At 38.0% G+C, this 24,431-nt stretch overlaps 3 protein-coding genes across 4 annotated transcripts; 1 reads left to right on the forward strand and 2 right to left on the reverse strand.

The window, feature by feature from the left end:
• Positions 1–2,056: 2,056 nt before the first annotated feature.
• Positions 2,057–7,230, forward strand: LOC116264046 (deSI-like protein At4g17486). Its single transcript, XM_031643966.2, has 4 exons — positions 2,057–2,464; positions 5,890–6,177; positions 6,278–6,358; positions 6,865–7,230. Exons 1-4 carry the CDS (start codon positions 2,320–2,322, stop codon positions 6,993–6,995), a joined length of 645 nt encoding a protein of 214 aa, XP_031499826.1. The 5' UTR covers positions 2,057–2,319; the 3' UTR covers positions 6,996–7,230.
• Positions 7,231–8,517: 1,287 nt separating this feature from the next.
• On the reverse strand, positions 8,518–13,552 carry LOC116264037 (mitochondrial-processing peptidase subunit alpha-like). 2 transcript variants are annotated; one of them, XM_031643952.1, is made up of 13 exons: positions 13,391–13,552; positions 12,404–12,637; positions 12,006–12,302; positions 11,753–11,920; positions 11,453–11,620; positions 11,277–11,357; positions 11,065–11,131; positions 10,743–10,840; positions 10,412–10,484; positions 10,262–10,332; positions 10,138–10,187; positions 8,879–8,991; positions 8,518–8,790 (listed from the first exon to the last, which is right to left on the reverse strand). In XM_031643952.1, the coding sequence occupies exons 1-13, from the start codon at positions 13,427–13,429 to the stop codon at positions 8,741–8,743; spliced, it is 1,509 nt and encodes a 502-aa protein (XP_031499812.1). In that variant the 5' UTR covers positions 13,430–13,552; the 3' UTR covers positions 8,518–8,740. The 2 variants fall into 2 exon arrangements, with proteins under 2 accessions (XP_031499812.1, XP_031499804.1); XM_031643944.1 differs by having other exon boundaries at positions 11,277–11,360.
• A 1,266-nt stretch (positions 13,553–14,818) lies between these two features.
• LOC116247308 (histone acetyltransferase type B catalytic subunit) lies at positions 14,819–23,857 on the reverse strand. Its single transcript, XM_031619415.2, has 10 exons — positions 23,698–23,857; positions 22,533–22,574; positions 18,522–18,628; positions 17,326–17,394; positions 16,937–16,975; positions 16,783–16,859; positions 16,658–16,703; positions 16,310–16,397; positions 16,061–16,221; positions 14,819–15,759 (listed from the first exon to the last, which is right to left on the reverse strand). Exons 1-10 carry the CDS (start codon positions 23,765–23,767, stop codon positions 15,079–15,081), a joined length of 1,380 nt encoding a protein of 459 aa, XP_031475275.1. The 5' UTR covers positions 23,768–23,857; the 3' UTR covers positions 14,819–15,078.
• Positions 23,858–24,431: the final 574 nt, after the last annotated feature.

The following is a 24,431-nucleotide window of genomic DNA, read 5'->3' on the forward strand; positions in this document are numbered from 1 at the left end:
TTTCAAGTTCCATTTGACAAAGAAAAATTATATGTTGAACTGTGATCTAACACACTCCATACTTATTTATTCATAATGTGTTGTTAACATATGATGACTTATGAATGTCCATTAGTCATTATTTTTCCCAACTTTTATGATTTTTCATAATTTTCCTTTTTTTAATTTTTTTTTATGAATTAAAGAATACTAATTTGATATGGATAAAATACAATACTGTATGTTACGATACAACGAATAGGTTGGTCTAACCAATACACAATAAGATATGCTTTTTATAATATTAAGTCATATGAGCTTTGTAGATTTTTCAGTCCGAGTTTGGATGAGGCTTCATATGGCCGGAGGATTTCAGCTATATATGTGTGTGTGCTTGTGTGTGAAAACAGTCTTTTCATGTTCAATTAGATTGGTTGTTTGGCACATTTTGCATGCTCCTTTTAGGGGCTGGTTAACAACAATAACATTATATTACTGTCCCCAAGACTTGGTTACATTTATTGGACATTTTAAAATGTATTCCATGAATCTGTCCTTTAAGGTGCATTTGATAGCCTCATATCTTGGGATCTACCAACAAATCCATGGTTTTAACAAACTATGGATTTTCCAAGTAAGGATTTCAAAGCCTCAAAAAAACATGAAGTACACGATTTTTAAATTGTTGGGGGAGAGGTCCGATCTCTCGTGCCGATCATAGATCCACACAAGAAACTATGGCGATAACCAGCCGCTCTAGAGAGAGAGAGAGAGAGAGAGAGAGAGAGGAAATTTGTGTGTGTGTGTGTATGTGTTATGTTTAGGGTTTCACTATTTGAATTTTGTTCTACAGGATATCATTCAATATTAGTGTTTATTATGGAAGCTATCATTTAGCGGCTTTGAGGGCCGTAAGGTAACTGGTCGGACTGGTAGGTTGCATATGGCAGGTAATCAGTTTGATTTCTGTGTGTGTCGTTTTCTTGCACCCAGGGGCGGAGATAAGTGTGGTCTTCCTGGGCTTTATGTCTTATATACATCATTTTTTAGAAGAATAATTTAGTTGTTGAATCGAAATAAACTTGGATCCAATTATATAGGATAGTGCTACGAAACTCGGGATCGCTGTACCATCACAGGGAACAGGATCTGGTAGTCCTAAACTCTAAACCCTATCTAACAGAAGATACATATCAAAGGCATGAACAGGGAAGAAAGATTTGAATTAAATGAACTAATTAATGAACAGAAACTCAACAGTCTCCGGCGATCAAGATAAATCAACATCTCATCTACTTAATAAATGAGATGTCTAGTTATTTAAAGCAATTAAATTCCACTTTAAACTAAGCAATCGACTTAATAAAAGACTTCCAATGAGGTAGGTTAGGTCGCTTCCGAAAAGAATATAAAACATCAATTATCCAGACACCTTGGCAATTCAAACAATAGAGGATTGGTGGTGTTACGACCTGATTCAAGATCGACACCTGTACATCACCTGCTCACCACCTCTTGGAAGCGGAAACCTTTAATTTAACTCTGAATATATCGGATCAATAATTGGTAAGGGGGCCATCTATTTGGCCAACTTGATTGAATGATTGGTTCATCTTGCAACAAAGTTAGCAAGGACGTTTTTTGAATGTTCTCAATTTATCGTTAGACATTGAGCTGATTTTCTCGTGCGAATCTCGACTGCACTGATCTTGTTAAAAGTTTGAAAAATAAAAAATAAAGCTTCAACATTAACTAGGGACACTAACATTAATATAAATTTGAATTTTCTAGTAAGATTTTATCATTTGTAATTTCGAAAACATTTGTTTGTTCAACTCCTTTTTTATGTCACATATTATTCTGAAATTCCAAGCTACCAACAGCGCCAGATGGTTCCACTCTGTTATTAGGCTCTAAATTTCCAAAAACATAATGTATTTTGAAAAGGGAAAGAGGAGCCCCCATCATCAAATGCTAGGCTTGTATATAGAAATTCAAAAATATGAGTCTTGTTTGTGGGATTATATTTAAAATCAGGCCATGAGTGGCAATTCCGACGGCGTGAAGAACCGGTGGTTCTTCGGGAAAAGAAGTTCAGAAAAGCCAAATCAGACTCCCTCCCTCTAACAGTTCCTTTTCCATCCTTCGATTGAGCGGTGCCCTTTCTTGTTGATTGATCAAAAGGACCGCTTTTGTTTCTGATTGATCACAGGGATTGCTTATATTGAACAATTTGAAAATGTTTGAAGCTCTTTTTCTCGGGGAAAAGGTCCTTGTCGGCGCCATGGTTTAAGGGCGCCCTGCAATCTGTAGTGTCTCCCCTCTCAGCAAATTTTGCAAATGGTGTCCCCTCTCTTAAAATCAGCTTCTGAAGGGAGTGATGGAACCCAGAATGCCCAGTTGGTCCTCAACGTCTACGATCTCACGCCCATCAACAACTACATGTGCTGGTTTGGTGTGGGCATCTACCACTCAGGCATTGAAGGTAACCACGTTTCCGTTTTCCATTTGTCTCGATTCTGCATTTTTGTTAGGAGTTTTTTACTTTTGTTTGTGCTGTGATCGGTTTTGGCCCCTTTTATGTTGGATTCGACCATTAGCGGTTATTTAACACGGGGTCCCGGTTGAGTTTGCCGGATAGTGGGTTTCTTGCCAGTTATGGTGTTTTGCTTGATGGTGCCTAATGTGTGGAGAAATGTGTTAAAATTGATGTTTCCTGTGGATGGTTTTCGGACATTGAATGGAAAAAAAGCACAACGTAGCGGTTACTTTTGTGTTATCAATGTGATTAAGAACGTTCAGTAGTTCCCAGTGTATGAAAAGGTGAACAAAATTAATTCACCCCCATTATGTTCCGCAGTGACAAAATTTTCATATCTTAGATGATGCAGTTCGTAGCGTGTTCAAGTTTTGCATGGTTTATTCTATACGTTGTTAATATCATCCTTCCGTCTTTTTTCTTTCCTCTCCGCGTCCTTTTTTGATCTGTTAGGTCCTCTTATCTTACTATGATCATGAATGAAGCCTATCGTGAATTTTCAGTCGGAACAAGTGTCCACTGTCGGTGGGTTGTTTTAGTCAGATGATCATGACTTTGTGTGACATGCATATTAATTTTCTTCAGGCATGTCCTAGTTTCAGTTTAATCTTTTTATTGGCATTCCATGAGTCAAGTTCTCCCTTTTTAGGAAGTAACTGAGTGGAACATATTTTCATATTGGCCGGTGTTTTTAGCAAATTTGTCATATATTTCATACCTTTCTATTCTCATGTATTCTGGGGTTTCTATAATTGGTGGTGATACCTTGTAGGGTTGAGTTGTAATTTAGTATAAGTCATTGATTCTAGTATTATCATTCTATTATGAAAATTCAGAAATCTGGCTTTGAAATAGCTATTAAAAAGAATAGACTCTCAGAGGATCTACAAGTTGCATATGGTGTTCGGATGGTGAAGAACAAAATCAAGATGGAATACCAAGAGAAGAAACAAACACTTTTCCTTACAGTAACCTCTGGCTATGAAATTTTGAAGTCATTAGTTCAATCAAATTGCAGAAAGAACCATGTCACATGAATGGAGGTGCAGGTGCACCCATTTTCAAAGAAAAAACATGGGTTTCGTGTCTGGGTTCTTGTTCCATCACTTGCTCTTGAGCAGGGTGTGGTCCAGATCTTGTTTGACTGTTGGAGATTTTATCAATTTCTGGTGTATTGAATGTCATTCCAGTCCAACCTCTAATGCATTTGACTTTCCTCAATCCAATCTATTTGCACCTCTGGTTTTGACTATCAAGTCAGTCCATTATGCTGGACTACATGCTTGCTCCACAAAGTTTGAGTTGCAATTGTTGAGCATATGTTTAGCGTTTGTTTTGAGCCAGGATCAAGCTCTTCTTTTATGGTTTATTGGATCTGCTAAAGGTCAAACCTGGTGAATTGAGCACCGACACACTTGCCTGCTCACCTCATAACATCAAGAGCAAGATAGGACTTGCACTGTGTGTGTCTGATAGAAGCTTATACATACAACAAAAAAATGTATACACATTTAATTGAAGCATAAAGTATGATAACCATCAATTTGTTAATAACCACAGGACAGCTTAATCTAGTGCAGTGGGCTATTTGAATCACCTTGCAACCCAGAACCAAAGGCACCAAGACCACTTTTCATTTGTTGTAGGCCTAACCATTCAAATCCGTTGTACATTCTGCTGTATTTGTATTGGGCGGTTACTTTCTCCATGTCAATGTACATATATTTCATTGCAATTTCTTGCAGCATTTTCTTTTGTTCTTCTTAAGCATAAGGCATTGGTGCGGAGAGGTTTCTTAGGTCCTTGCAAGCTGATAATATGCACAGGCTAATGGGTTGAATAAAGGTTAGCCTTGAACCTTTATTGTAAAATCCACAAAGGAGTGCTACAACGGCTACTTAGCCATTCGTTGGCATCTCCTTTATCATTATATTGAGATTCCTATTTTTCTTTCATTTAGCATTTGTGAGGGATTTGTAGCTTTGTTCAATGTTGTAAAAAGCGTATCGTAAGCTGTATCGGTCTGGCTTTAAGATATGTTGTATCGTAAAATATTGTAACGTATCGTAACCGTATCATTTTTTTTTAAATAATCAGAAAAAATATAAAAAATTCTCAAAAAATAATAAAAAATCAATAAAAATTACCGTATCATACCTGTATCGTGCCGTATTGTAACCGTATCATACAAGACGGTGCCCGTATCATAAATATACAATGCGGGGGGTGTATCGTATCGTATTTTATGTTCGATACGATACGTATCATATGATACGGCTCCGTATCGTACGATACATACAACACTGACTTTGTCACATGTGCCAAAATGCATGCATGTGCATATAGAGGTTCTCTTTCTTGTATCCAGCTGTGCTCCCAAAAGTTGAAGGGGGGAACATATCCAAACTCTTAACATCAAAAGTTGCTGGTACAAAATATGTACTTCAAATATTTGTTGTTCTTGGACTCCTTTTGAGCATTTCACATTGGCAGACCATGCCACTAGAATTATAGTCTCTACTTGTGTGACACGGGTACACCTGTTTTGCCCAGGTACCCGTGTCGGGTACGTGGGTACGGCGACATGGGTACGGGTACAGCTGGGGTACGGCTGCATTTTAAAACTTTTAAAATTATATTTTCAAACTTAATTTTTTGTTTCTCCCTTCTTTTATGTTTCCCTTCCAATAAGATTCTATATTTTCCTCTCATTTTTCTTTAATTTTGTGATTTGTTGTAGATTATAAGACTATTAATGTTTTTTTTTCATTTGATCATTTTTGAGAATTTAAGAATTTGCTGTACCCGTGTATCCATAATTTTCAAAATCGCCGTACCCGAACCCCTATCGCCGTAGCCGTACCCATGTGACATAGGTCTCTACCAACTTTAATGATTCACGTTGCGGCCTCCATATATGCTTCTGGTTATCTTTGCTACTGTTTTGATATTGCTAGTAGATTTAATTTTGATCCTACACATTCTCCAGTAAATTGTGTGGTGATCTGCTTGTGAATATTTACCTGCCTAGTGCCTACAAATGCTAACTGTTAGTCCCAGAGGGAATGACTTCCAAGTTCAACATTTTCTCAACTTCTGCACCCTTGAAATATTTCTACTGCAGCTCAATACTTGTCAAGGCAGAGAAGATTGAACGTTGTCCCTTCTTGTTTGAGATATACGTTTGAACGTATTGTGCTGGCTTTTCCCTTTTTTTTTTTTTTTGTGCTCAGCTTGTCGTAGAACAGCTTAATGTTCTACAGCCTGTATTTTCTTTTCTGATTTTTTAAGTGCACCAAGTTGGATGCTGTCAGGATATTTATCCTTGATTCTAATCAGTGTTTCCTTGTGCTTATTTCATCTCTGTGCAGCTTATGGAATGGAATATGGATTTGGTGCCCATGACTATCCCACCAGTGGGGTTTTCCAGGTGGAGCCTAAGTGTTGTCCGGGGTATATATACAGATGCACCATCCCTTTGGGAAATATAAACATGACACAGTCAGAGGTCCAGACTTTTATGGAACATATGGCTTCAAAATATCATGGAGATACCTATCACCTCATTTCTAAGAATTGCAACCACTTCACTGATGATGTTTGCATGACGTTGACTGGAAGGTCAATTCCTGGCTGGGTAAACCGCCTGGCAAGATTGGGTATGCATTTCTTTCTTTTGGCTTTCAATGTGGTCACTTTTTCAGTTTGATTTTCTCGTGTACCGTCATGACCTTAAACAAAATGGACCTCCATTTTCAGGTGCTTTGTGCAACTGTCTGCTGCCTGAAAGCCTTCAAGTAACCACTGTTAGACACATGCCAGAGTACCACGGATGCTCAGGTGAACTTTTTATTTTCCAGTCATAAATATATAAGGTTGACTTACTGTTCCTTCTGCGGTTGTGCATTCTAATGGAAAATTTAACTATGTATAATTTTCAGTGGTAGCAGTGAAAATGCAGTTGACGTGTTATCAATAATGACTTAAAATATTAATGCCATTTTGTTTTTTGCAAATTATGTGCTTCATTATCTTTGGTTTCTAGTCTCGTTCTAGGACTTGCACATCAGTTCTTTCAATTCTTGTTTTCATATTATGCTCGAATCAGTTGTGTGTTGTTGGAAATTTTACTCTCCTTTTGGAACTTTGTTGTCCTGTCAACTTGGTGTATAAGTTAGCTTAAGAAAGAGTTTGGCTTGTGTAATTGCTAAGTGAAGTATATGTTCCTGTTTTCTCATTATCGTCTACAATTTTAAACTCCAAATTTTTGGTGTGATTTTACATCTCATACTCATCTGATGAATGCTCTTCAAGGGGGAATAGTTATTGACTATTTGCAAATGCAGAAGAAGAATCTGAATCGCCATCTCCTATCATTACTCGTGAAGCAACAGAAAGTGAAGATGGAGACCCTGAGAGACAGCTTCTTTCATCCCCTACAGCTGAACTTGAATTCATTAGAGAGTCACCAAAGTGAACCGAAGTTTTGCCTGGAATTTTCTTCATTACTTGCATCCGGTCTCGTAGCAGAAGCTTATGCTAAATGTTTAGTGGGAGTTGAGTGCATTTTGAAGGACTGAAACTGGAGCCGTCATAAATCATGGGTCTCGAATTTCATAATTTTTGGTTTCTTTCTGTATCATTATCTGTATCAACTGTCAAGACAGTAATTTCTTCAATTGTCCTTAATTGAATTGCATAGTCAATTTTCAGGTGGTGTTATCAAGCACGAGTGTCTGGCAATTCAACATACTGTTGAAAACTATTCTTTTTTTGTTGGTTTGTCACTTAGTGCTGTCTGAGATTGTAACGCTTTTTCAGAATCCAATACAGTTCGAAGAAGACGGTTTTAGAATATTTCATATTTTAAAAATATTCTACGATACATTGTTTGTGTAACTTGAACATTTTTATGTAGCTTTCATACGTCGCGTTCTTGGTCTTTTAGATGAGTGAGCTGGGTTAGGAAGACCTGCCTTTTCATTGATGTTAATGGCAACAAACACTTGCACAAGCTGTTCAACTATCGAGCTATGGGCTCGAAAGGGTTCCCAAGTGGAGGTTTATCTGGTCGGTCTACATATGAAGCAGCGTCGAGTTAATATGCTCAATTTTTTGGGGATTATTCTAAAAGATATAAATATTAGATGAGAATGTGTCTTGCCAAGAAAATCTTAGGAAAAAGGCTGACAACAGTTTGCAAACCGTGTCCTAATTTATCCATGCATCTCATTTCTGGTTTTGGTGTTGGTGAAGGCCGTTTCCAACAATGAACCCAATAGGCTTTGGGGCTGGCAACTTGTAAAAGAGGAGCTATTTATTATTCAGTCGAGAAGCAGTTGCAAACAAAATCTTTGTGGATTTCTTTTGCTCCATCATTGATCCACATGATTTGGGAAAATATGCTTCTCTAAAGCACCATCCACCGTAATCAAGGGTAAAGCAGTAATCCGAGGTAGAACCTTGAGCATTTTCGACGTGTTAAAAAGCCCATATGAACATTTTGTTGATCTACGCATTTTAAACCTTCGAAACATGAGCATGTTTCTTTGATGAGTTATATGTTCAGCCTGCTTTCGTAAATTTTTCATGAATCAATAGGTAATAGGCAACATCCTAAGACATGCATAAGGCCACGGGGTTAATCAGTTTAGAAATTACTTTAAGGTAGTCGGGCAAATACAATAAGAACCGTCTCAACTTTTCAAAATTTTTACTTTGTATTTAGTTATAACATTAACTTTATATTTTCATTTTTTCAATCAATCGAAATTGATGTACTTAAATTTGTAACAACATTACTTAAAATACTTCTCACTTATCCGATGGCTGACGCATGAGTGAATCCCAAATTGTTCTGGTTACTGGCTGGATCGACAACGGCCATGACTATCGGTAGCGACACAAGGCTTAGCATCCTCATGTGAATAACCTGGACGATATTCCTCACACAAGGTCGGCATGAATCACAACAGGATATAAGCCGTGGACAGAAGGTGGAACGATAAGAAATATAGCCCAAAGATTAGCAATTACTAGTGCCTGCAAGAAATTTTTGACAAGGAATACCAGCATGTACAACTGGCAAGGGACTCGAGATGCCACCATAATGTGATAATTTATTTGCTCAGCAGCCAAGAGCATCAATGGAGGAACCAAGAAATACAAACCTTAAATGGACAAAAGAGGACGACTCCCTGGAACAGTAACTCCTAGTCTTTGCTAAGCACGGAACTTGCTGCTGACAGAATCGTATCTAGGGACGTTCACAACTGCAAAATGGTTTTCCAAATAAGAAAAAACAGGAACCAAGCTGAATTTTACAGAAAAAACAGAATAATGTCCCAGTACAGTAATTACCGTCTCCCCATGAGGCCATTGTTAGGGGCGATGAGATGATCTTCTCCGCGAAAGCAGAGATGTCTTTCAGCGTGACTCCATCAATAATGTGAAGAAAATGCTCAACAGGTTTCCTGAAATGGAAGTCAGAAAGTCCCTACTATTAAAATGCTAGAAGACCACTATACCGTGACTCAAGAAACCAACTAGCAGATATGAAACAATGCCGGTGAACATTTTTGTGCAACGAAGTGAGAAAGCAAGCATATCAAAATACATGCGTGCAAGTGTTTATATTTCCGAAGCGCAGGGCTAAGTCATCACGTGAAGCTTCCTCCAGTTCATTTTGAACCAGTAACAAGGCACAAGGAAAATATAAGATTTTTGCTACACTAAACCAAGCCCAACGTTCAGAAGATAAATCCAACGTTGCCATAATGGTAAGAATCCAGAACATAAGGTCTGAAAGAAGCACTGGAACTTCTTGGATTCTCTTAAGACGTGTGGTTTATTTGCCCAACAAGTGAGTTGTATCACGTTAAACAATAAAAGACCGCAATCCACATGAACCACACCTCATGTAACTACACTTTGCAACAAAGACCACGAGTAAAATATCGTTTTTTCTCATAAAATACAGATGAAGAAACATATAGATGTGAAGCTACAGGACAAAAGAGTTCAGCAGAAAAAGAGAAGGTGATTGGATAACTCAGATTAGATTCATTAGGAGAAAGCATGTAACACATGAAGCTAGTTCCAATTATATACACAACCATCCAGGTGAAACAAATGGGAAGGAGAAACTAGTTCATATTGAAAAAGCCAAACAAGGAAAGATTACACTTGTAAGACCTAAACACCAGAAATTAAGGAATTACACACAGACACAGAACCTTCTTCAAGGGATCCAAGCCCCACATAGAGTATGGGGCACGATATCTGATTATCTTTATAAAACAATTGAACTGTATGCTATGACAAAAGGCACAGAAATAACAGAAACAAAAACTGAACTCTCTAGTCATGTGTTATCAAGTTTGTCATCATTTGTAACCAATCAATACACAAAACAACTTTAATGTTACTGTTTTTTTATTTAAAAGTTGTGCTTTCCAAACAGGAAACTTAGAAAAGTTATGCCTGGGAAAAAATAGGAACGTGTTTCTTGAAGCTATAAATAAGGATAAACTCATGAAGAACTAAGATGAATAGGAAAGACAAAAAATTCCAGTTTAAAAAGGTCGGACGAACAGAAGAAAACTAAACAGTAAGCTCACCTTTCTCCATAGGTTAAGATCTGACGACCAATATCTTCAGCAGCAACCATCTATGGAGTGAGAAAGAATAAGCACACTACTTTTGGCAGGCAGGTAAAGGAGATATGATAAGTAGAACACACACCCGTGATTCCAGGTTCATCAAAACTGCAGATTTTGTGGAAGTTTTGGCACGATCAAGCTGCACCTGATCAACTGACAGAAGAAAAAACGACAGTATAACCAGGCAATATCTACGTCCCAAGTATCAAACCACTGAGAACCTTTTAAGTACCTTCTCCAGGTGTTGCCATCGCCAATAGTTCTCTTGCAGCTAAATCAACAGCCTTGGGTACAAAGTCTGAACTCTATATGACACATTTAAATTTGAATTACAACAAATTTAGGAGAAATAAACAGAAAAAAATGCATTCGTACCCATAAAAAATGATCTCAAATTATCATCATAACCAATAAATACTAAATAATCTAAATAATAAATAACCTATAACCGTAATAATGAGATCATAACAGACTTGGAATCTCATGAGCAAGCTTGAATTTGCAGTATAAATGGAAACCTGAAACTACGAGGTAATGCCATCATGACATGTGAAGTCACGTACCGTTGTTGCATGAATTCCAAAAATACCAGTATTATTGTAAACACTGTTGAAGGCAGAGAATGACTGAATTTGCTGAAACTGATTTAGGATCCGTAAATCTGTTGACATAGGCACCAAGCAATCAAATCCAGCTGAATAGATATGTACCATGTACGGAAAATCGTGATAAGATGGAGGAAAAGGAATTAAGACATTAGTGACAAAAATGCAGATAAAATAACTGAATAAATAAGATATTCATATTGCATGTCCATATCTCATTTGCACAAAATATACGAACTCTAGAGACAGAAAAGTCTCAAAAACATAGAATGTAACTCACATAGTCGAGAATACATCCCTTTCCCAGGACCACCAGCAGAGAAAGAACCACCTCCACCCATCAACATCTGAAAGGAGATCATACTTGTTAGCATCATTGACAAAGGAAACCCAACACGTTGACAACAGCAAGAAAAGTAAAATAAACAGGAGCATCACTCATGCAAACTGAAAATGAAGAATTTCTCATAAGGGGAAGTGCAGCTGTAGGACCTGAAGCACTGTCAGTGTGATTGCATCCTTCTCATTATTCCAGCCCCCTGGAACTTCAAAAGCAAGAGCAACATGGGTGCTCTGCTTCAGTCACAAAAGCAAGCACAATGAGATGAAGCAAATTAATGAAGGATAAGACATTTTGTAAATATGTTATTCAAACAAAGTTTACATACTGGTGAATCTGCTTGACACCGAAAATCACCTCCAACATATACAGATTCTGGAGCTTCAGGTGGAGGAACCTTTGGCATGTCTGACAAAAGAGGCCCTGCAACTGCAAGTAATTCCTCATGGTCCACACCGGATGCTGCCAAAACCATCCGTGGAGCAGTATAATTTTCCTACATGTGAACCAAAATAGCTAATCATTCCATGCTTTATTAACTAGTATAGCAAACAAACAAGAAATAAATTTAACAAGGAAAACTACGCTATCAAACAAGAAGTAAATTTAGCAAGGGCAACAATCTTACAGAAACAAACTCCCCCAGAATTGAACTATTTAATCTGTTTATTGCAGATTCAGGAGCCAATAAAGGATTTGCCAAAGCGCCTGAGTATCCAGCTGAATGAATTGCCTCCAATAGCAAACCCTGTGGATTATTAGAAATTTCTGCAATCTCTGCCTTCACCTTCTGTAGCTGTTAGCATAAAATACAATCTGGAATTAACTTGTTGGCCACAGCACCTTAAAATAGGCATAACCAAAATATTCAGATTATGTACCTGCTCATCAACCTCCCAGTCCAGGAAAACAGGATTTCTGACACTATCTATTAGCAATTCAACCATCTCGGGTACATAAGTTTTCAAAGCATCATAAGAATAGCACATCTGCTCTCGAGAAGCTGAAGCCATAACATTTCCTCCTATCGCCTCAACCTCTCGAACAGTGCGTAGATGGCTGCGGTTGGTTGTACTTTTGAATGCCATCCTTTCTAGAAGGTGAGTGGCCCCAAATGAAATGGGTGTCTCATAAACAGAGCCACAATCAACAAACAGGCCAATGGATGCAGCAGGATTCTGCTTGACAGCACTCAGGAAGTGAAAAAAAAAATGCAAGATGAACATAGGATCGTCTAATAGGAAAAAGAAACAACTCATTAGTTTTACAGCAACCATACCGTGGATGTCTCTGAAGCAATCTTAACACCATTGGGGAGAGTCGTGACCTTCGTTTTTCCTGGTTCCACATAGTCTGGCAAAGGAGGAGGAAGTGAAACGCCAGGCAGAGGAACATTCAGAGGAGGAAGAGTACTGGACCGTTCCCCAGTAAGCCAGCTAAAAAGACCTCCGGAGGAGGACTTCTCTGCGACCGTAGTGGCACATCTCGCTGTTATTGTGCCACCAGTATGGCTCTGGAACCAAATCAGATGCCAATCACATTAGTCATTCTTAAGAATGAAAAAAGGAGAAGGGATCAAGAACTGGAACACCCATTGTCCAGTGCTGTTGAAAGAACAGAATACATGAGGACAGGCATTGAAGTAAGCCAAGAAAAATTAACCAGAACAGCTGATAGGTGATATTAGTTTGTGGGCGTCCAAACTCCAAACTGTCCACCTATGAAACGGTATAGATTCAATCCAAACAAATAATACCCCAAGCAGCAGAACGCTATCTCCTACCTCCTTTATATTGACCTCTAAAAGTTGAAGGAAAAAAAAAACTAATTATCGGAAAGAAAACAACAGGCTTCTCATCCCACGGAACCAATGCTCTACTGCTCATTAAAAGTATCAGGACAATCACACATTAACGCACTCATATGCACTAAGTTCCCATAAGAATTGATACAGCTAAAAATAGCAAAAAATAAAATAAAAAAGAGTACGTACAAAGAAGAGCAGGAAGAGGAAGAAGAAGAACAAAAACACATATTTAGGACGAGCAAACAGAACAGCATAAACAGAGAGGACGCGTACAAAACCTAAAATTTCCTGCGCATCGGATCAAACGAATAATCCTAAGGCCACACAAGAATAAATTTTTATGTTCATCCGGGTGGGCGAGGGAGAGCTGGCGCGGAGCAAGAGAAGAGGAACCCGAACGAAAGATGAAAAAAATGGCGGAAGAGACCCAGGGGTTTGTTCGGATCATTCTGAGCTCACCTTGAGAGCCCTGAGACGCGAGGCGGCGTTCCTGTACATGGTTGAAACTCCACAGCGGAGTCGATCAAACGGAGAAATGGACGTCCCCCCTGCTGAGGCTGCGGACTCTCTCTCTCTCTCTCTCTCTCTCCTCTCCGAGCTAGAGCGTGAGAGCGCTTAGAGCGGTAGGGATCTGAACGGGTCAAGACTCGGGTTGGATCAAGGCGCCTACTCGTATTAGGGTTCAGAAGGGAGTTGGTATTAATTACTAGGTAAACCTGGATTCAAGTATAATCCGATGTATACAAATGCATTTGGATCTATTTGTGATCATCAACTGCGCTCACTACTTACAAAAAGATGAATTTGAACTTGTTTAGATATATAAATTTGACTTGATTAGACATCATACTTGAATCCCAACCAGTTATATTCTTCAGTAACGCAACCATGTCGGGTTTTGCTCCTTGGCTGCACCATCATCAAGCATATCCCACACTCACAATCAAGTGGAGCAAGTCTCGCTTTATCATCTCCTCACTCGACTTAATATTTGTACAGGGGTGAAAGAAGTCATTCATCGTGTGGTTGATTACTTCCGTGCGATAAGGATAAATCTTTGTGTCAGTAATCAAAAGCGGCTTGAAGTCTTCAGCAGTAGAAGTTAGTTCACTGACTAGGAGAGTTGATCTTAAGTTCTTCAAGTTGAACAGGTCAAGAGTTGAGCACCTATAAAACAGGGTCTGCTTAAACCCGTGTTTGTTCATAAAAAAGAATAACATGAGGAAGCTATTGTGCATTATGACAAATACATATTTGTCTCGGGCTGTCACATAAAAGGTCCTAGGCAATAGAGACATTTTGTGAGTACACTCATGGAATAATGAGTATGACATACACTCGTGGAATAATGAATCTACTCATGGGACACTCACAACTCACAAATTTTCTATGATGCCAAACCATCCCTAAAACAGGAACTTTCACGTTATAATTTAGAGAATGGCCTTTGATTAAATCACGCCCCTGCTTACTCCGTGCCTCAGCCTTCTCCTCCTAAGAAAATGGTGGTTGGCCGAAGCAGTCAAAATCAATCGGAGGTGTTAACATGCAGATCTTTTTTCACTTTCCTGGTTAAACCAAAGTTAGATTCAGAGCATGTTTCCTGGTTAAACGAAAGTACAAATCAATTGGAAGTGTTAATATGCAGATCAAGGAGTATGTGGCAGAAGCGCCTTATAAACCCTCGCCTTCCAGGAAGAAACGGCTCCCCATAATATGTTTCACGCACCAAAAAGTGTGAGCCTCACCGTCTGGGAGCATTTTGTTTTGGAACCCAAGAAAACAACCAAAAGAAGCAAACTCCCTGGAAATCGGCATCGGAAGAACCTTCTGACGGGGAAAATGCTAGAATCTCCTGCTTTCAGGTTAATAAATTGGACAAACGCATTAAAGTTTAAAACACTCTTCATTGAGATAACACAAATCCCCTTGGAGAAGGAGAAAATTTCCCCAGTGACAAAGGAACCTACAAGGTTTTTATTCTCCCTGCTAATAATTGGGCTGCCGACTCGATCTACGCTTTCACCATGCCCCATCCCTGGAGGAAAGCTAGAGTTGTCAGGTTCTAAGTTCATACAGTTCCCGTCCTGAGGTCCTCGAACCATCCATGTAGTATGGCCATACTCCGATGCCCAGTTGCCCACGAGCTACTGGAAAGGTTGAATTCCTAATTTCTTACAATTGGCAGCTACTTTGTCAGCAACTCCCACAATCTCCTTCATTCTCACCTCAACCAACTGCTTCAGCTGCTCTTCCTCACCAGCCTTACTCTTTGCAATGTCAGCACTCAATGTGCTTGCTTCCCCCATGCTGTTTGATCGAAACATGACAAATGTCTTTTCAGGACCATACTTGTTGGGGATGTCGACTACACATTTGCCTCTGATGTCTGAATCCTTCTCGAAAACTTCTGAACTTAAACGGTTGGAGAGACATGTCTTGAAGTTCTCTGTGGAGCAGGAATCATTCGGATCAAGACTCAGGTAAACCAGGACATCCCAGCACCGACGGAACTGCTTCTTGGTGATCTTAAGCCCTTTCCTTGCTTCTTCAACAATGCTTGCTGAGGGGGAGAAACGCACCTTCTGGTCTTTCTTCATCAAACCTCCTTGTTTCAACTTTGAGGACATGGACGATATGCAAAGTTTGATTGGTTCAAAAGATAGCAGGTGGACCGTGTCAACACAGTCCCGGAGGTGTTGCAGGTATTCAGATGGTTCTTCTATCGTCACATCATAAATGTCTTCTCCAGAAACAGCTACAGCATTTACACTCTCCAGAAGCTGACGCCCATGACCACTTCCTTGGTAAGGAGGCAAGACCAATATCTGCACAAAATTTATCTTATTTATGCAGCCACTATGTCAATGTCTAGAGAAAATATCAGAATATTTATGTAAGCAAAGAAAATTTTCTCTGCATTATTTGCTGTTATCTATTGTTTTCTCAAGCTCCATTCCACTGAAGTCACTGGAACCACAGGAGCATCAAACAGGAAATGGAATGGACTACCAAAAAGTACACTCTCAAGCCTTAAACCAGTCAAATTTTGAAATGCACATGATAAAAGATTCTGCATAACGACTTCTATGATGACTATAATTTCAATTACAAACACAAGGACCCCACCTGGCCAATCCGCAATCGAGAAGCATCTGGGTAGTGATAGAAGTGGTAGATTGTAGCAAAACCAAGCAGCAGACAATGAATATCTCCTGATTGGTCCACTGCCTTTCTGACTGCAAGATAAATTTCCCATCTGGGATCAGTCGTATCTACTGGGCTGCTTCCTGCAGAATAAACCATGGTTAAAAAGGCTATGCGCCCCAGCCAAGAAATAGGCCAGCAACAAAACTCCAACTTCCAAAGATACATTACCCTCAACCAAGAGGAGAAGAACAGGTATTAGACGGCTATATAGTTTCCCAACTGATGGCTCATTCAGTTTTAGGCGAACCACTTCATCCTGCCATTTTGTCAAGAGGGAGAAGTATCAAGCAAAACTGAAACTCTATTTGAAACATAAATGATCCATTGTGCTAATGGACCAGCTTTTGAGCAAGATGCTACTGGTTCTTATAGAATACCTCCCTAAAGTTTCCAATCATGCTCAAAAAGATTTGGTAACAGCAAAACTAACAGCACATATAGGAAGGAAACTCAAAAGGTATCTTTCCAGCAGAAGCTGCTGTGCTTTGGATGCCCAAAACTGGGGATAGTATGTACCTCAGAAGAATACTTCTTTAGAACCTCTGCAGTTGAAACTATATCTCTGAAATTAATACAGCAGGTGCAAAAATTATATTTCCATATATTTCAGAAAAGAACTCAACAAGGTACAGATTAAATACCTGATATAGTGACGTTCTCTGGAGAACGTTTGAGCAAAATCATCCTTTTCTGAAATAAGTGATTCACCAAATATATTCTACAACAGGACCAAGTAAAAGTGAGAAGAGGAAATCCAAATCAAGGGTCTTTTATTACAATACAACCATAGATTACCTTCAGAACTTGGTCAACATTTGTGATCCCTTTGCTGCCCTTTAAAAGTCATGTACACACATTAGAAAACAGGAAATGATGGTAAAACAACACATTTTTTGTCATATAAAAATAGGTCGGCGGATAAACTAGCCCTCCCAAAAGTGCAAAGAAAATGAAAAGCTAAGATGTAGGCTTGCAGCCTTAGCATTAATGAAAACATTAAAAACACCAACAATGGGCAAGCATAATAATCAAGTAAAATATATTATCACAACTATAGGATTTAACCCATATACATATGATGATAAATGTAAATTTTTATTTAACCCAGTATTTTTTTTTTATAGGTTACTCACATTTTACATAAAATGTGTAAAGGAAGTAGTACTTAAAATGTTCATACTCACATCTAATTTACTCTCGAATGTCACAACAGCATATGCATGGTAAGATATGATGCTCAACCATATGTGAATCTGCAAGTACATTCAGGAAATATAAGTTACATCAATAACAGAGTTCTTTATGTCTACAAAGTAACACTGTAAACATCAGTTATAAAGGCCAAACTATCTACATCAAGCTAGAAAGTTAAGTGGCAGATAAATAAAGGAATATCGTACTTTAGACATAGATGCACATCTGATGGGAAATGACATCTACAAATATTAAAGCAATAACATTTTTTAAATAACCAAAAATACTAACTACTATCTAGCGAAAAATAGCACATAAGTCATAACTAATATAAACAGATTCTAGGTAGTAGGTACCATGGAGATATGATTGATCTCTACTAATGGCTGTGTTGTACCTTATCTTGTCATGATTTTGCTTTAGAAGCAGTAGCATACATTTCTCTTGCAGTGACTTTGTTTTAGAATAAGGAAAACATGCATATGATATGCTTTAACAAAAAGATAACTAAAAAAAAGTGCACTGTATGCAAGAAAGCATAGTTAGCTGAATGTTATAAGTTTATATTAGCTAGGAAATATGAGATATATCAAGACTTTGCCTCTGTAGAATAGAATAAGCTTCATAACTGCTTAGAGATGTACATGCTGAAATCATGTGAAAGATGAATACTGGGTGTTGCATCTGCATAAATCGTTTGACATCTACATCACTAAGCAGTTAAGGTTGATGTTACTACAATAATATCAGACTGGCAATTTAACTGTCAAAACGAAGCAGCAGTACCATACACAAGATTAATAGCTAGTAAAGAAAAGTTAATCTATGATATTATAAACATAATAAGAAGAAACAGCACAGTCAAAATATACATATTATATGATATCATGAGAACTATATCAAATTGGAGAAGAAGCCATTAACCACACAGTATTTATAGAACTGTATCACATTTCTAACATTCCCTGATAAGAAGTGATAATATATCACATGCAGCTTTGGTAAGAAGAAGATTACCAATATAGTACAATATAAGCTCAGGTTATTTATGAGCTTGAATAGAAAAGCACCCATTGCCTCACAAATAGCAAAAACAGATCACCTCTATCTACAATAATGTAAGCATTTGATATTTGTAATCTTGAACAGACAAGCACCGGCAACTCACAAACAGAAGGTAAATCACCTTTAGATCTTTGTAACCATATATTTTTCCATCTTCCCCAAAAAACTGGTTCATGTCAACTTGAACACCAGAACCTTCACTTCTATCCATCTCCTCATGGCTACTTACTGTATTCACCAAGAGAAAAGTGAAGGCTTTGAATTTCAGTATAAGCAAAATATCCACAAGCAAGGGGTCAGAACAAGTAAAAATAAAAAGAGATCAGTTAATCCACTAGAACGTAGTCGTGACTGAAAACAATATCCTTTCCATATCCAAACAGAAACATAAAAAAAAATAACTACAGGAAAGGCAAATTTTAGAATGCCTAGAAGCTGTAAAATGAAAATCAGATAGATGAGCAGCGTATGAGCTCCTGAACAATCTAAAACGAAGAAGATATACTCTACAGTCTATGCACATGGTGGAGAATAGCTGTGGCACCTCTAAAATTGAATGCTAAAAGAATCGCTAACTAGATACCATGACATGCTGTTTTCATGTGAAATTTACAATGTGAAATTTATAGTAAAGCAAACACCAGAAAATGGGCCTTCTAAATCCAAAATTTGATGGGAATGGCAATAACATTACAGGGAATTTCATTTTCAGTAATAATGCTTTCAATTTCCATAACAATGAAAGGCCAAAAATATCAACATAGCTACCGGAATTGGTAGCCAAGATAATAGATTCAGATCATAGTCACAAATAACATTTCGGAGGTTTAAAAAATGTGTTTCTTTTAAATTTTAAAGGCAATTTAATTGATCGCATTTTTTGTGACATCGATTCAGATGGAATCCCTTAACCAAAACCAACGATAAGCTAAGGAAGACTTAACAAGAAATTTTGAACTATGTCACATGGCTACAGGTATGGAGATGCGGGTATGGGTGCGACGATTTTAGAAAATTTGGGTACGGGGGTACGGCATAATACATGTGTAAATATATATATTATATATAATAATTCACAAAAATTCTCAAAATTAAAAAAATTGAGAGGAAAATATAGAATCTTAGTGGAAGGGAAATACAAAAGAAGTATAACAACCCGACCCACTCCTGGGCTCGGACCCCTGGTTCGACGGATCCCAACCCGCCCCCTAGCAGTTTTGGCTCCAACTTCAAAAAGGTTAGGAACCAAGACAATTATATCATTAATGACCCCCCTTTATAAACCCTTGAAGATCCCTCATAATCTTCAATACGTGACTAAATTTTTGGGGTGTTACAATGCACCCCCCTTAAGGCACAGGAGTCCGCGTGTGTGGAACCCTAGATCCGAGTGTTGAAACTGCTCTGATACCACTATAACAACCCGACCCACTCCTGGGCTCGCGCTCCTGGTTCGACGAATCTCAACCCGCCCCCTAGCAGTTTCAGCTCCAACCTCAGAAAGGCTAGAAACCAGAACAATCATATCATTCATGACCCCCTTTTATAAGCCCTTGAAGATCCCTTACAATCTTCAATACAGGACTAAATTTCTGGGGTGTTACAAAAAGGGAAATCAAAATTAAAGAAAAAATTAAGTTTGAAAATATAATTTTGAATGTTGTAAAATGCAGTCGTACCCAACTGACCCACATACTTGTGTCGCCGTACCCACTTACTGACACGGGTACCTATGCAAATCTTACATACCTGTTTTGCATAGATTCTGGAGCTTCTTCAACAGTTAAAAACTTGGCTCCACCCTTTGTCCATGCATCAGACATCTCCTCAGTGCATGCCCCTCCACATAAGAACTACTACACAGGTGTTGGGTGCATGTGAGTGCAGCATTTTTTGAAAAGACATGATATAATATATAAATACCACACTCGATGACACAACTTAGGTGCACAGACTGTTTTCAAGAGTCCATATGGCTTAGTTAAAACTGCAAGCTTACCAAGATTCACCATGAATCGCATGCTATGTTGTTGATGTGTCACCTAGGTGCACGCCAAGATGATGCCTAGGCGTTACTCGACCTGCATCGCGCACATCCAAGCACTTAGGCGATGCAAGGTGGTGGTGTGCCCAGGCCCAGGCCTAGTCACACATGGACATGCCTCCACGTAGCCCATGGAAGTAAAAAATGACACCCAGCAGGGTTCTTAAAGACTCTTTAACAAAGAGCGCTGTAGGCATGATGCACAGTTTCACCTAGAATCTTCTTCTACAGATCACTAGGCTTTTCTTGTTATGATTTATGAATTGAAGTTATTTGTAATTAGGTTTATTATGCCAATGACTCAATAATGAACATTTCAGGCTAGGAACCTATTGTATTGATTTTCAATTTCTTGAATATTCAATGCCATAAACTTTAAATTTTGTCTTCAATATACAAGTATAATACACATTATACAATATTGACAGTTATGGATTGTTGTTATATGACTATATTACTATTAGTCATATTATATAATGGACTGTTGTTAAATGACTATATCACTATTAGTCATATTATATAATTTCACAGTTAATAAATTAATATATATAATAGTTGTTTTCCACACATTTTAACATATATATTAAGTTATATATGACAATCTGATATATTATATAATATAAGTTATATAATATTGACTGTATGCTAATTAGTTAAACAGTTTCCTAAGTGCACCTAGGCATGCCTAGGTGCAGCCTGTCGCCAGGCCGTGCCTACTGACTTTGATAACATAGATCGCATGATCAGTTTCCAGTTTCTTGGGGGTGGGTGGGTGTGTGTGTGGGTGAAACTGAGATAGAACCACAAATTTTGACAGTGATAAAACATACATTGAGAAAGAAGTACGCTATGCAAGTGCCTAGCAACCGACTATGGACACTAAGAAAACTAAATCATCATAAAGTGGAGTTAAAATCACATATTTTCACAATACAGTAATGTGGAGTTTTCATCATGAAAAACCTTAATGTAAATCTTTAAAACACTATATTAGCTTCTCTTTCATTTTATGGCTTTCATCTTCCCACATGCATGTTTAAATGTTAGGCTGTAATCTTTTTAGTAAATTGTGTTCTTGTCTATTGTTTATTTATAGCTAAACCATTGTCACATACATAATGTATGGGTATTATACGGCAAGAAATTTCTCGAGTATAATACGGCAAAGTTGTATATCTCGGGAATATCTCGGCAAATTTTTAAAAATTTAAAACATTTAATAAATCTTGAAAATTATAAAAATAAAAAATCATAAAAAATACAAAAAACGCAAAAAAAACGAGGTATAATACGTGCTTTTTCACGTTTTTTATTTTCTGACGTTTTTTTTTTTAAATACGCATTTTTCACGTTTTATACGGATGACTTATTTTTCGCGTATTATATGCTTTTTTTTTCAAATAAGACGTGTAACTTTTTTGTGACAATGAGCTAGGCCATGCAATGGACCTAACGTTTAACAATTAAAGAAAAAGTGATTCTACATTATAATACACTTTTTGATAGTTTAAGAAATATAAACCAAGATCTACCAATGTACTTATTTTTTCCAAAGTTTTTATTTTTTAGATTTTTGATTTGCAAATAGAAGTTTCTTTTGGGTTTTTAAGCAATGCCAATTGCCAAGGCTCCACTGGGTACTGGAAGCAAAAATATGCCTGGATGTGCTACAAGCTTTTGATCATACAGCAAGGATAGTATCTCCCACACTGGTTGCATCCAATAGGACTGAGCCACCACAAGACATCATTCTGACAAATCATTCCACCTTCACTGTTTGGTCTCATATACAGCATGCATATACTTTTGAAACTAATCATGTACTCTATTCTAAGTATATGAAAAACATTTCCAGTTGCTCTTCAAGCACTCTTCTTTCAAGTAATAAACCTAGAATCATTTATTGGTGGATAGAGGAATTTTTGTTCTAATCATGTTTTCCAAACTATTGAAACCAAAAATAGTTTAGAACTTTAGATGGTGATCAAATCAAAGGCAAATGCATTTAAAAGCATACAAGTTGTGAATATCATCGAGCAACCACCAAAATATAGAGTTTATTGATTACAAAAAGGTCATAAAACTTACCAAGAAAAAATTTTATGCAGTCATTTGCTTCAACTCCCACATCTGCTCATAGCAATTACTTAATAGAGTCAAAATGATGATCGACATTTTTGAGAAAGAGATTCATATAATAACAAGAAAATTTCAAATAGAAAGATAATAAAATACAGAAGCAAAAGGACACTCCAGATTTACAAGGAACAGACGCACAATGAACCGCAATGAACAAGCAATAGACAAGGATACAGAAGTTAAACTATCTGACGCCACAAAGTGAGATGCATGGAGCAACTTTTCTTCCTTGGATGCATAAAAAGGGAAAAACTAGACCTAAGCAGTTCCAGGGCAACAGTGAAACTCCTTGGCCATACCCCCGCAGCGCTAGGAGACACATCAACAACTTTGACTTGCAAGAAGGTGATGTAAAAACCTATTTTTGGCTATATCCCATCATCCTTTTTCCCTTCGCATACTGTTTTTGGCCCGCCTAGGCCTTTTTGGAGGGCCACCACCCATGCGCACTTAGAGCTTTCGACTACTAAGGTGAAACTCTGCAATTGAGTGAATCGCATCGAATTTCCGGCTCGCGATTGAGCCTTTGTAACTAATATTCACCGATGAAATAATAAAGGCTTCGGAAGTTCAAAAGCATGGTTATCAACATAGATACAGTATAAAACGCATCAATGGCAAATATTTATGCATTGTCGACGCCAGAAGCAGAATAATACGAAACAGAGTCTGCAAAGTTAGAACCTTCATTAGCTACATAGTTCACAATCTCCTAAATTTCATATCCTTGACCCCAACGCCCACGTTAATATCCCGGTATGTGGCCCTTGCTGCAGCCGGCAAGAAAACGAGGCACAATAACAAAACAAAACCCAGGTTGTAAACTTGGGTAGCTACCTAAAACCATCCAGTCCTTATGTGCATCAGCCACAGTATCCTCATCAAAATGGGAGACGAAAACCAAACTAGACCCAAAAGCTACCACGAAAGCCCACGCTTAGTACTCTCCTCACCATTCTAAAACAAAATTTAGAGCAGAATACAAGCAAAATCGATGAGATTGTAGGATCCCAAGTTACACGGTGCGACAGTAAACACAAAAGCAGCAGTAAAATGGCCGAGTTTCTTTTCATCGAATTTACACATGGAAAGATGAGGAAGATAGAAAACATACCGATCGTCGAAAAATTAACCTTCCGGCGCTTCTTCTCCGACCTCGCATCGTCGTCCTTCTTTAGCACCATCTCTCTCTCACACGCCTCTCTCCTCAGGGCGAGGGTTTCTATTCAGAGAGGCGGGAAATTGCGTGAGAGCAGGAGACACATTTTGCAAATGACATCCAGGACCGCTTTCACGACAATATCCTCCCATAATTTTGCAAATGACATCCAGGACCTAGCCACCCATCAGTCAAAAGTCCTTCTTGGGCCTTGCCGCTGTAATTTAAACGGGACGGATCCGGTTCTCATCTCGGTTTTCAATATTGTTATATCTGCTCGACTAGTTTCATGGTTCCATTTAAATTCCCATGTTTATATATCTTCTTACCGAAAGAGCTGTTTGCCATGAAAATAACGTTACTATCAATATAATTTTTAAGGCAGATTTATAAAACAGTAAAAAAAAACTCTTGTTATTGCCAAACAACCTCATATTATTACATTTATATTAATATTTGTATCTTTTCTTAGCAGTGGTGAAGCCATAAATTGTTGGCTATAAGGCATTAATACGTAGTTGCGCAGTTTTAGATCTTTTAAAAAGTTACAGATTTGAGGAGCACTAATATATAACAAACTAAATTATATGAAGACACTGATGGTATAACAAGGATAAGCTTAGATTTATGGTTTTGCGTTTTAGGGTTTAAGGCGGCGGGTTTTCCCCTCACGACAGACCAAGGAACTG

Source organism: Nymphaea colorata, chromosome 1 (assembly GCF_008831285.2).
Source record: "Nymphaea colorata isolate Beijing-Zhang1983 chromosome 1, ASM883128v2, whole genome shotgun sequence".
Lineage (NCBI taxonomy): Eukaryota > Viridiplantae > Streptophyta > Magnoliopsida > Nymphaeales > Nymphaeaceae > Nymphaea > Nymphaea colorata.

What these genes read in the sequence shown, in the direction of transcription:
- LOC116264046 (XM_031643966.2), top strand. Translation starts at nt 2,320, where the DNA reads ATGGTGTCCCCTCTCTTAAAATCAGCTTCTGAAGGGAGTGATGGAACC. An exon ending in AAACCGCCTGGCAAGATTGG is followed by an intron (nt 6,178 to 6,277) that starts GTATGCATTTCT and finishes CTCCATTTTCAG; the next exon opens with GTGCTTTGTGCAACTGTCTG. An exon ending in AGAGTACCACGGATGCTCAG is followed by an intron (nt 6,359 to 6,864) that starts GTGAACTTTTTA and finishes TTGCAAATGCAG; the next exon opens with AAGAAGAATCTGAATCGCCA.
- LOC116264037 (XM_031643944.1), bottom strand. Translation starts at nt 13,429, where the DNA reads ATGTACAGGAACGCCGCCTCGCGTCTCAGGGCTCTCAAG. An exon ending in TCACACTGACAGTGCTTCAG is followed by an intron (nt 11,132 to 11,276) that starts GTCCTACAGCTG and finishes ATCTCCTTTCAG; the next exon opens with ATGTTGATGGGTGGAGGTGG. An exon ending in TTGGAATTCATGCAACAACG is followed by an intron (nt 10,485 to 10,742) that starts GTACGTGACTTC and finishes TGTGTCATATAG; the next exon opens with AGTTCAGACTTTGTACCCAA.
- LOC116247308 (XM_031619415.2), bottom strand. Translation starts at nt 23,767, where the DNA reads ATGGTGCTAAAGAAGGACGACGATGCGAGGTCGGAGAAGAAGCGCCGG. An exon ending in AGAGAACGTCACTATATCAG is followed by an intron (nt 16,704 to 16,782) that starts GTATTTAATCTG and finishes TATTAATTTCAG; the next exon opens with AGATATAGTTTCAACTGCAG. An exon ending in TCTTCTCCTCTTGGTTGAGG is followed by an intron (nt 16,222 to 16,309) that starts GTAATGTATCTT and finishes TTTATTCTGCAG; the next exon opens with GAAGCAGCCCAGTAGATACG.